General features: G+C 32.2%; 3 protein-coding genes across 3 annotated transcripts; 1 reads left to right on the forward strand and 2 right to left on the reverse strand.

The window, feature by feature from the left end:
- Positions 1–1,868: 1,868 nt before the first annotated feature.
- LOC133033036 (uncharacterized) lies at positions 1,869–2,777 on the reverse strand. The gene has a single exon (XM_061107570.1). It carries the CDS (start codon positions 2,612–2,614, stop codon positions 2,171–2,173), a length of 444 nt encoding a protein of 147 aa, XP_060963553.1. The 5' UTR covers positions 2,615–2,777; the 3' UTR covers positions 1,869–2,170.
- Positions 2,778–4,158: 1,381 nt separating this feature from the next.
- Positions 4,159–8,322, forward strand: LOC115716768 (uncharacterized). The gene is made up of 7 exons (XM_030645666.2): positions 4,159–4,407; positions 4,493–4,639; positions 5,066–5,164; positions 5,273–5,464; positions 5,556–5,675; positions 6,232–6,303; positions 6,473–8,322. The coding sequence occupies exons 1-7, from the start codon at positions 4,174–4,176 to the stop codon at positions 6,695–6,697; spliced, it is 1,089 nt and encodes a 362-aa protein (XP_030501526.2). The 5' UTR covers positions 4,159–4,173; the 3' UTR covers positions 6,698–8,322.
- On the reverse strand, positions 7,107–8,869 carry LOC133033081 (rhodanese-like domain-containing protein 14, chloroplastic). Its single transcript, XM_061107649.1, has 6 exons — positions 8,453–8,869; positions 8,308–8,354; positions 7,965–8,057; positions 7,618–7,756; positions 7,431–7,533; positions 7,107–7,352 (listed from the first exon to the last, which is right to left on the reverse strand). Exons 1-6 carry the CDS (start codon positions 8,658–8,660, stop codon positions 7,232–7,234), a joined length of 711 nt encoding a protein of 236 aa, XP_060963632.1. The 5' UTR covers positions 8,661–8,869; the 3' UTR covers positions 7,107–7,231.
- Positions 8,870–12,640: the final 3,771 nt, after the last annotated feature.

Raw genomic sequence — 12,640 nt, forward strand, 5'->3', positions numbered from 1 at the left:
TTTAAACTGATTTTTTCATTATTTTAATGCCATATAATTCAAATCTAACCCTAGTAGGAATGCTATAAATAGATAGTGAAGGCTTCAGGAAAATTACACTTTTCTTCTGACTTTTTCAGAAAAACCTGAGCCTCCACTCTCTTCTCTAGCCGCCACTCTCTCTCTCTTTTCTTCCTCAATATTTCGAACCTCTCTTAGTGATTAGAGTAGTGCCCACACACATCAAGTGATACCTCAATCATAGTGAGGAAGATCGTGAAGAAAGATCATCGAAGAAAGGAGATTCAAGATCAAAGATTCGTAGAAAGAGATCCAGGTTCAGATATTGATAATGCTCTGCTACAGAAAGGAATCAAGGGCTAGATATCTGAACGGAAGGAGTCATATTATTCCGCTGCACCCAATGTAAGGTTTCTTAAACTTTATATGTGTCTATTTCATCGTTTTAGAAAGTTCATATTTAGGATGTTATTAAACATACTTGTGAGTAGATCTAAGATCCTGGTAAAATAATTTCCAACAGTTATGTTATAAGATTTTATATTTAAGATTAATAAAATAAGGTATAAGAAAAAGTTCTTAAATCTTTTTTCTTCTTCTTTCGAGTTTTCAAATCCAATAAATTGTTATAAAAGGAGATGGCACCAACTAAACTTGATGAGAAATTTAACAACTTGAGGCTAGCTCAAGTGGCCATAGGTGTATGTATGAGAGGGTGCCTGTGTGTGGATTTTGGGATCGAAACTCAAGTTGTGCAATATAATGTATATATAAATATTTCAATAATAAATAAAAAAACTTGATGAGAAATTTAGAAGGGCACCAAATTGCCACCAATTATGGCCCACCAAGCCCTACAAGGCACAATATTATGCACCGAGTATGGCACAAAACAGCCATAGAATATGACACATAAAAAACCTAAAAGGCACAAAAAAGGCCCCCAAATATGACACGTAAAAACCTAAAGCACAAAAATAGCCACCAAAGATGACACAAAAGCCTTTAGAAAACACATAACATAGCCATAGCAAAATTGTGAGTAACAAAACCATTATATCATAGATTATCTATACCAAAACATAAACTCTATAAAACTAAAGTAGGAATTCAAACAAAAGAGTTGAAATGCACATAAGATGTCTAATTCCTGATTTTTTGACAGGAGTTTGGCCATACAAATGATTGACGGAAGAGAGCTTGGCCATTAAATGTCGCTAACGGTAAACAACAGGAAGTTTTACCATCAACAAATAGCTACTCAACGAAAATGGTGAAGAACTTTGATTTTTTATGTATTGAAAAGAATAGAATTTTGATAAACATAAAAATAAGAAAGTAACACAAAAATGGCTATAGTGGTGCATATTGAAACCCTAATTGATGATCTAATGCATATGAACGACAAAGACATATGAGTGAAAACGACAATAAACCCAATATGTGAAAATAAGAAATATTAATAGATGAGACAAAACAACAAATGAATAACGACAATGAAGAGGGAACACCAACAAAATTTAAGCAACCAGACAACAAATCAACCAAAGACCTAAAAACAAAGCAGACTCACTAAATCTTAATAGTAACTTACTAACTGGGTTACATCCTAAAAGCCTAAACTATAATGTAATCTTTCACCTAAGAAGAGAACATAATATCCCTTCCTGCCCTGATGAAATGAATCAAACAAGCTTCTCAAATTAAACAAATGAAGAATATAGATACCTAGTAATAGTAACATAGGACTAAAAGACACAAGTTAACAAATGATTAACCAAAGACAACCCCCTCAAACTCGGTTACTGTACTTAGAAAACTTAGCATATATTTAATACTATGTAAAAAGATCAACCACAAAATCCCAATTGAACTCAAGTAACAAACTTTAGAAACCAAATAATGTAATTTCAACAACAAAGTTCACCTATTCAATGTTGAGTTGTTTTTTCTCCCTAAAAAAATTCTTATTACAATCTTCCTCATATCTCTAATCCAATGATTTGCATCAGCAACTCATAAAAATGGAAATTAAGTCTCATCCAATAATGAATTCTACAGAGTCTAAACAAAATCAATGAATCCACAAATCTAAAAAAAAAAAAATTAGCCACTTTTCTCAGTTTATTATTTATTGGCACTGAACAATAAAATTACAAGGGCAGAAAAATCATACACCAGACTTGATGATCTTCCTCCTAGCCAAGAACCTAGCAATCGGTGGTGTAAGCGCGACCGTTATCGGCACTCGAATGGGGAACAATGCCTTGTTACAAAGCACAGCCAATGCAAGAGCACCACCACTCGAAGCCGCCAGTTCCGCCGTCCGATTCCTCGTCGTCTTTTCTTTCTCTACAATCACCGTCGTTGATGTCCCGTTTACATTATCTTCGAGTACAAATTTCTCATCGGATGGATTCGATTCGACCTGGTCTTTGGATGAAACGCCGCCCATGTGTAATTTATCGAGAAGTGATTCGACGTCGACGTTGTTGTTTATGGCGACATAGAGACCGGAAATGGAGGCGGCGGATACAGAAAAGTGTACTCCCATTGCTACCTTGCCGTATTTCTTTAAAAGCTCACGGAATCGTCCTCCGGTGAAGAAAGCCATGGGTGTCGAGCTTTGATTTGGAGATGGTTGAAGGTTGAAGAGGGTTTGATGAAAAAGCTAGGGTTTTGTCTCCATAGTAATATTTTTCAAGGGTTTTGACCCACCTGAAATTTTGGTCTCAGAAGAAGAATCTCGAATTGGAACTGAGGATTACAGTTGATACTTCTCGAATTTGGGTTTTGCTTTGGAAATTTGAGCTCCTTTTGGGCTACTATGGGCCTTGTTGGGTTGGGCCTAGTTGACTCGTAGTTCCATCCTTCTAATAGGGATAAGTTGAAAAATACCTTTTTTTTGTAAGTTAAAAAATACCACTTTTATTAATCAATTAACTAAATTTACCTCTAATTTTATATTTAGTTGAAACATACTTCTTTTTATATGTATTGTACCCAAAATACCATGACATAAGAGAGTCACAGGGATAAAATTGGTACAATGTTTTAAAAAAAGCTAAAATGATAGATTTTAAAAAAAATGGGTAAAAATAAAAGAAGACAATATAAAAGGGTATAGAGTGTAATTTCCTCTTTTTTGTATCCATTAATCAAAAATACCCTCATATTATTTTTTTTATTAAAATATACCTATTTTTTTGAGTGGATTGCCTAATATATATATACTCTCACTCTCTACTTAAGCCTAACATATAATTTACATAAGTAACATAACTTAAGGGGTCTAATGGAGACATCATCCATAAACGTGGGTATATCTAAAAAAATATGAAAATAGAGGTAAAAATTAAAAGATAAAGGGGATATACAATATAATTTTCTCTTTATAATATAGTGTCATTTGTCTGGAAAATTACAACGGCTATTTTTTGTAAAATAGTTACACTTTTACGTTATAATTTTTTTTTACAATATTTTATAAAAACACAACAAAAATCTAAAAAAGACAACATAAAAATAATATATAAATAATAAAAATAAAAAATAAAATAATAAGAGTACAACATAAATATACATTAAAATATTATATTTTCTGTAAATAAATCAATAAACCATAAAAATAATTAAAATTACGTAAGACCGTAATTTTGTAATGTTTCTTATGAAGAAACCAGTCTCTTAATGAAGAAATTAGATTCTTGGTGATTTTCCTGACGACAATGCCAATTCTGACGAATTTTTTGGCGCCGACAGCAACTCCGACGACTTTTCTGACATCGACAGCTACTCCGACGATTTTTTCGGTACCGACAACAAACCTCAGAAAAGTCGTTAGAATTGGCATTGTCATCGAAAATCACTAAGAAACTGGTTTCTTAATATTTTTTCAGTGATTTTTTCGGCGATAATACTAATTTCGATGATTTTTTTTTGTGCCGACAGTAACTCCGACTACTTTTCCAGTGCCAATAACTACTCCAGTAACTTTTTTGGCACTAACTACAAACTCCAGCGCACAACTCCAATAATTACTGTAATTTTTAATATTTTTCTTATGATAATTCAATCTCATATTAAATTTTTATTTTAAATAACATATTTTTTCTTATTAAGTTTCTTTATATAAATACCCTTTTTCTTTTCTTTCTAAGAAAGAAAGAGACCATGATTAGGAGGACTGCGATTAACGCGGGAGAGCTTCTATTTCCTCAAACGCCGTCGTTTCGGCGGCAATCTCTGACTCCTTCGAATCGTTTTTCATTCTCATCAATGGCGACGACCAACCTAATAGGCACTCACAATGGCACCTTTCATTGCGATGAAGCTCTCGCCTGCTACTTCCTTCGTCTCACCAATAAATTCTCAGCTGCCAAAATCCTTCGCACTCGTGATATCCAGGTACTCTTCCTTATTTTTTAATTTTCTGTTTTGTTCTTGCGAAAATTCTCCGGGAAACCATTGATACAATGTTTCACTTTTACAGGTTTTGGATTCCTTGGAGGCATTAGTTGACGTTGGTGGCGTTTATGACCCGAGCAGAAACCGTTTCGATCACCACCAGCATGGGTTTCATCAAGTGCTTGGTCATGGCTTTACCACCAAGCTCAGTAGCGCCGGTCTTGTCTATAAGGTTAATATTTCATTTCATATAGCTTAGAGAAAAGTCTATTATGTTTCAATCCTCTAACCTTTTTTGTTTATTTATTAATGAGATATTTGTGGCGAGTCCCTTAATATTTGTAATTGTTACTCATCTAATAAAAAAAATAGCTATAAAAATATTTTATCTTACGATTTTGTTGCAGCTATAACTTTTGGCTATTTTAGTTTTTTTTTATTTAATACGTGGTACAAATAATATGTAGAGTGTGTTTCTTAGTTAGCACTTAACGGACTTAGTTGAAACTTAATAATCAAAAGAGTATGATTGTAACTAAATCATAAGATAAGACATTTTTGCCTGTCACTTTTTTTTTTATTAGGATCATATGTACAATAATTGCAAATATTATGAGGATTTCGTCGTAAATATCCCTTTATTTTATTAATTAATCAGCATTATGGGATGGAGATAATATCCAGGAAGCTTAATCTTGATGAGGGACACCCAAATGTGTTTAGGTTATATCTAGCAATTTACAAGAGCTTCATGGAGGTATGATTTACTGTGTTTCATGAAATTTTGGTTGTTCTTTTCAATGAGGTGTGATGTGCATGAATTCTGATGTTTAATTTTGGATTGTTATATTGTTCAATGGGATAGGCAATAGATGCTATTGACAATGGAATAAACCAATATGACATAGACCAACCTCCTAAATATGTCAATAATACAAACCTATCTTCTAGAGTTGGAAGATTAAATCTGGATTGGTTGGACCATGATCTTTCATCTGAGAAAGAAGATGAAGCTTTCCAATGCGCGATGAACTTAGCTGGCAGCGAGTTTCTAGATGTATGATTTGTTTTTCTTCATTTTAAAATGTTTATTGAGCATTTAAATTTTGAAGTCGCCAATGTAATGAATTGACATCTCTGTATCTCAGATTTTAAATTTTCACGCAAGATCGTGGTTACCAGCTCGATCAATTGTTATGGAATGTCTTCTTGCAAGAGGAAATATTGATCCAAGTAAAGAAATCATGGTACTGACTAAATCTTGCCCGGTAAGTAAGCATTTTCCCGCTTAATTGATGTCCTTTGTTTCTCTGTTGTTGATTAAATGTAACCATTTCCCACCTGTGCATGCATTCTTTCATTTTTACTGCCTGCCACTGTTGATTATGCCATCTTGTTTAGCTATGCTGACCTTTTTAAGTTTAAATGCATTATGCTATCTTGAATGTCTGAAATTTGTATGTTTCTATTTGACATTTGCGTATGTTTCAATGTCGGCTAGTTCTACTTTTGTTTTTTAAATCACATGGTTTTGAATTGCGGTTGAACTGATAGAGTTGCTTTTGATTTTGACATTGGAGGTCATGTCGGTGGTTCTAAGATATGTGATGAATGGTTAGTTGTGATTCAAGGCATCCCATCTTTATTGGCTGGGAAATTTTCAAACAACTAGTTTTCTTTTAAATAGTTATGAATCCTAAAAAAGAAAGAGAGAGAGAGAGAGAGAAAAAAGGAGATGAAGCATTATGTGGAGTTTGTTCTGCATGGAGTCATGGACTAAGAGATCATGCCCATAATATTACTTAATTACTCGTCTTTTGACAGTGGAAGCTTCATATATTTGAGCTTGAGGAGGAGATGAAGATTGATCCTCCCATCAAATATGTTATTTACCAGGTACTCATATAATGCATGACATGATACAAATCCTTCCAATTCTCTACTGACTCAAAAGGGAGAAAAGTTTCTTTTTTTCAGCATTCTGTGGTGTCTTTCATCGGTTGAAGTGGAAGTTCTAAATTTATCATTCTTGGTTTGGCTTGTAATTAAATTATTTCCTGTTCAGGATGACAGGAACAAAACATGGAGAATTCAGGCAGTGGCAATATCACATGATAAATTTGAGAGTCGGAGACCTCTTCCATCGGTTTGGAGGGGTTTGGAACATGACAAACTCTCTGAGGTTGCAGGAATCCCGGGCTGTGTCTTTGTTCACATGAGTGGATTTATCGGTGGAAATCTAAGTTACGAAGGTGCTCTAGCGATGGCTAGAGTTTCATTGGCATACTAAAGTCAGAATATTTTAAATATGTGCAGGTAGGATGCATGGCTATTATTATAACATCATGAGATATTTAATTGGCTGCAATATGTTTGTTCCCACCCCACACCCCCAGGGGAATTTGAATTATTTTTCTTTATTGAATACATGCATAATTTTCAATCTCAAATGGTGAAAATCCGGACTGGTGAAAATCCCTGTTGCCTTTCGGGCCTCGTTTTCTTTAGTTTTAGAGATTTGGAGCATGTTAGAGAAAGTGTACACATTTGAAATGTTTGTAAGGTGAAATTCCATAGGTGTCGTCACATACACATCAATTATTTTCATTCAGTTATTCTAATGTCATTGTGTAAAACTAATCTATTATTTGTATATCATTATATTCACATAGATTTTCATATCAAGATCTAGTTAATTATGAGATTGACACATGACTTCACAATTGCTGTTAGCCATGATATATTATTGCTTCTATTTTAAACAGATTCTGTTAGGGACAAAAATTTGAATGCCATGAAATGTAACTATCTTCTTCTTAACACCCTACTCTTCCTCTTCACTTGTGATTGGTAAATCTTCTTTGGACCATGAATAAAGCCCTCCTTCCAAGTGGTAGACATTGTTATACCCATTCAGAACAAGCAAGTAGGCCGCTATCAGTGATCTGTAGAAGGTACCAATAGTTTGAACATCTATGGGAAAGAAACTAAATTATTATCGATAGGCTATAAAATTATGTTACCTTGATTGTTGACCTTCTGGGAGATTTTGGGTTGGTTTCATTGTTCCCCCGGTTGAGCAAGCCACTATTATCTTTGCATCCTTTTTTATTTTTGACTCCACAGCTATTTACCAAGTACCAATTATGTTAGTCCATGGAAAGAAGTTCTCATAAAGTAGTGTCGAAAGAAGTAGGTTATGATTCATACTTGGTATGAACTCAGGGTTCTCCTCTGTACCGGCAAAGATGCCAAAAAATGCAAACGCAGCTCGGCGAGCTATGTCCCATGCTGTCCACTCTTTTATAAGCCTATATATTTGTACATTGATGGCACCTGGTGCATGAGCCTAACATAGAAAACCATTAACTTATACTCAAACCCCATAGTTTTCATTCTTGCTCATAAATTTTTTCATGAAGAGACAGCAATGGTGACTTACATGCTATTAGAATGAAAATGGAATCTTATGAACTCCCTCTCTTTCCGATAACTATTTTTTCCGTTTTACTTGTTTCTTATTCTAATGAAGTGGGTGTTTTCATAAGCAGACTAACCTCTTTAAATTCTGCTTCAGGCCGCACATCAAGAATAACAAAGTTATTTTCTTTCTGGAGTCTCAGAGCTTCTTTAGCATCCACACTCCGTACCTGCAAGATAGGATTTTTCGGGAGCTTGTTAAATGGTTTTGCTTCTAACCCTTTTTTGCTCTTGAAAACACAGTTAAATATGATCGAATAAATAAATTGTTATCTCATTAATTTTCATTCATGCTTGCATTCCTACTTATCCTTTTAAGTCAGTGATTGTTTTCTATTGTGAATATTGATCAAATAAGCTAATTATGTCACATTGTTCATGTGTGTAATAAGATGGACAATAAGAGCAGTAGAGCTATACCCTTTTCTCTAGCAATTTTTCCCTTTTGATCTTCCAGTCTTCTTCAGCTAAAAGAAGATTTTTTTTAAAAAAAGGAAAAGAGAACAAGTGAGGGTCTAATCATAGATAGTTGTCAACATCAGTAGACATTTAATACTAATGTTACCTGGTCTTTTTGCTGGTTTGGTTGCTGCACTTTGGATTTTCAGGCGTTGTGAGGATGTTTGTGCAGATCTCAACACTCCAATCATCAACCAAGAGGAGTTATAATTATGTTGAGAATGTTTAGAAGCCAACATCAGAGGTGAGTGTTGAAAATTTGATTGTAAAGATGATGAAGATGGATATGAGGTGAGTGAAGTAAGGGAAGCCATTAAGATTAAAAATAAAATAAAAATTCAACCAAAATCAGCTTCTGGTATTTTTTTGCCTTTCTTTTGATTTCTTAGTATTTGGTTAAATTGATTAAGAATAATAGTTACCAGTAGTACTTGGTCTCTCTGATGTTTCTATTTTGTTTTAGAGATCTTTTGAGGGTTTGTGGGAAAGTGACTGGGCCAGGGCATTGTGGATTTTAATATCTCTCAAAATCTAATCTTGTGGTTGATATTAATAGGTCTAATGCTCTTTGGATATAATTCAAATTCATGGTCACCCTTTTTTATCTTTTTCTGCAAAAAAAGCTTCTCTAACTTGTCTTGTATTAACATTTTCATTTGTCCCTTTTTAGACCTATAAACCAATCATTAAGTTCCAAATCACTACCTCTAATCTTCTCACTTCTTTCATTTATTGGGTATTATTTGGTTGAGGGACATTTTTGGTACTGATTTTCATTTCTTTTTTCTTCATTTTTTAATATTTATTTATTTATTTATTATATATAAAACCATGTTGTTGGTGTTTATGTATTTATTTAATACAAGTGAAACTATGTACATAAACTTCAATTCGTACCTAGGAGAGAAAGGTAAGGTTAGAGAAAGAAAAAGTAGATTTTAATAAAAGTATTGGAATATGGACAGTAGATAAATAAACGACATCAGAAATTTATAGAGGTTCAACTCTAATTATATGGTAATATTTTTTAGTATTTGCTTATTGGAATATTAAGATCACGAGAACCATAGTCAGATGAGTTTCTCAATATTTCTCAAAGAATTACATTGATAATTTGTATAGCCTATTAGCTCTCTTGAAAATATGAATTTGGTCCCCAAAATAGTGAAATGAGCCACTATTTGTAGAGTTACAAGTGAATAAATGGTGTTAATTACAAAATAAACAATAAATATTGATTATTCCCTAATCTCTTGAATTTGTTGCTCAGATAAGATGAAGAACAAGATAATAACAACTGGTTTTACAGCTTAACACTAAGACTAAGACCGCGCATGCTCAGGTTTGTGTGAGAACTTTTAATCTAAATGGACAAAGGCGCGCTCAATTTCAGGAAGTTGTTCAAGCTTCTCCTGTAAGAAGTAATCTTCTTTTTGCTTATACAAGTTATGGCACCATTAAAGAATAAGTTTCTCATATACATTTGATATTGATAGAATCTCCTTCTTGTAGGCCATAGAACAAATCACCAACTCCCAAGTATCTACACCAATCAAATTTGCATTTCCCAAGCTACTCAAAACTTTAATCAACAACTCCATATCACCTTTCTCACACAACCCATCAACAATTTTTTTTCTACCCTCAGAAAAAGGTGCAAAACCCTTAAATAACATCTCATCTTAGAAAGTTGCTGCTTCATTAAACCTTCTAGAATCACATAACCCAAGAAACATTGTTCTAAATGAAACAATATCTTGTTTGTAACCAAGTCTTGATAAATCTTCAAACAAATCATTTGCTTCACTCCATTTTCCATCTTTACACAACCCACCAATTATGATATTATAACTAATTACATTTGGTTTACACTCCTCTTCCACCATATGATCCAAGACCTTGTAAGCTGCATCAAAATCATTTTCAATACAAAACCCATGAATTTTTGCATTGTAAGTTACAGTATGAGGTTTACAACCAGAGATTTTCATCTCCTCCAAAATCCAATAAGCTTCATCTTTCTTACCAACCTTGAAAAGAGAACTAATAAAAGTGTTGTAAACAGTTAAACCCAATGCTATTTTCTCTCTTCCCATCTCATCCTTAACTCCAAAAGCCAAATCAAATTTACCAATCTTACATAACCATTTTATAAAGATGCATAACCTGATTTATTCATTCTCATTCCTATTACTATTTCTATATCTATTTCTATATTTTTATTTCTCCTAACCAAACGCTAAGAGTACTAGTCAAACACTCCACAGCAGCATAGGAATGTACATAAAAGCTTTTTGTAAACTGCCTAACTCAAATAACTCGCACAAACTAAACTAAAATAACCCGACAAAATATACAAATTTAAAAAGCTAAGGAATCTATCCAAAATGCAGTATGGTCTCTGTCCAAATTACTATTGCATTGTATACATGTCAACTCGCATTGATTATTTCACTTAAATTCAATGATTCATACTCAAATCTCACCTACTCAACTTTAACTTCATTCCCACTTAGTTTTCTAGCTGTTTTACCAAAACTTGTGATATTTTTAACTAGGATCTCATGGTAATTAACTTTTAATTTTCGTAAACCATTGAGTCCAATATTCTAAAATTGTTTCTTAATAAGAGCCCACTTAGTATCCATGATTCAACCATTAGAGACATCCGAGATATGGAAGATATAAAAATTGTATTATATTAAGTCATTTTCAATACATCTATTGAAGCATTATCCAATAATGTTATGATGTATTTGTATTAATTTTTAATATTACACTTCAATATACATTTACAAAATTTAATGCAAAATTTAATATTTTTTACTATGTATATATATAGAAAAATAGCAGCTTTATCTTTAATTTTGTTATTATTTTATTATATAAAATATAAAATATTTATAATTCAATCCAATAAATAAATTTAATATAAAATATTAAAAATGATATAAAAATAAATATAAAAATAATATATTTATTGTGATGTAAATTTTCTAAATTTAAATTAATTTTTGTAACAAATTTGGATTAACTTTTGACACATTAAAATAAATTTTTGTACACGAAGAATTATAATTTAACAATAAATCACCAATTTAGATGCTCTAACAATACTCTTTATTTCACTATCTTCTCTTTCACAATCTCCATTTTAAAATGTACGTGGAATAAAGTTTACATGTAACAATTTGAGCATTAATTTATAAAAATAAATGAATAAGAAGTGTACATGTAATTATGGTCTTTCAATAGTTGCTTACTAAAAAGGTCACCATTCTTTCCTAAAAAAAAAAAAAAAAAAAAAAAAGGCCACCATTCTTTTACTTTCAGTCATCCTCTCAATGTCCCACCATGTGAGCAGGTCCAGCACATAACCCATCATCATTTATGAGCTTTAATTAAACACCATGTTGGAGGACTAGACTAGGCTTCTCTATTCTCTTTTATAATAAGAGTATTGTTATTAGATACTAGTTGTGTTTAGTATTTTTTAGACTTTGTAATTGGTCAAAAATATTTCGTTAAAGTTATTACATAAAATTATATGGAAATTGATATTTAATTGTACCAATAACAACATAATATCGATGAAGGTGTTGGCCACTACTAGTGGGCCCAATATTATTATACGTGTTAATATCATTATTGGTACAATTAATTATCGGAACCTATATACATAATTTTTGAGAAATATCACTAGCTAATTATAAAATGTCACCTTAAGTGGTATCAATGACACTGCTCTTTCCTTATAATAAAAATGAACATTATTATTAAGCATCAATGGTGCCTAACACTATAATAAGATGGTAATCCATATAAAACCCGATAAATACTACTGATGTATTTTAATATTAGAAGATGCTAAGCACCACTACCACTAGCATTACTAATATATTTTAATATTTCCATACTAAATTTTATCAAAATTAAAAACCATTGATTTGATTGAAAAATAAATATGATCAATTCCCAACTTCCATTTATTTAAGATTCTAATTTATTAAAATCTCAATTCCCAACTTCCTTTTGTTTAAGATTCTAATTATTAAAAATCTCAATTCTCAACTTCCTTTAGTTCAAGATTCTAATTTATTAAAATCTCATTCTCAACTTCCTTTTGTTTAAGATTCTAATTAATTAGTGCAATCATCTAAGGAAGGAAGGAGGGAAGTTTGGTTGGGGAGATTTTAATTTCTTAAGTATTGAAAAAAAAAAAGTCAACAATGATTCTGAGTTGTTAGCTACAAACCCATTTTCATTACAAATTTTCAAACCCAATTAGTAGGAT

The sequence above is a fragment of the Cannabis sativa genome, unplaced genomic scaffold (genome assembly GCF_029168945.1).
Source record: "Cannabis sativa cultivar Pink pepper isolate KNU-18-1 unplaced genomic scaffold, ASM2916894v1 Contig2, whole genome shotgun sequence".
Lineage (NCBI taxonomy): Eukaryota > Viridiplantae > Streptophyta > Magnoliopsida > Rosales > Cannabaceae > Cannabis > Cannabis sativa.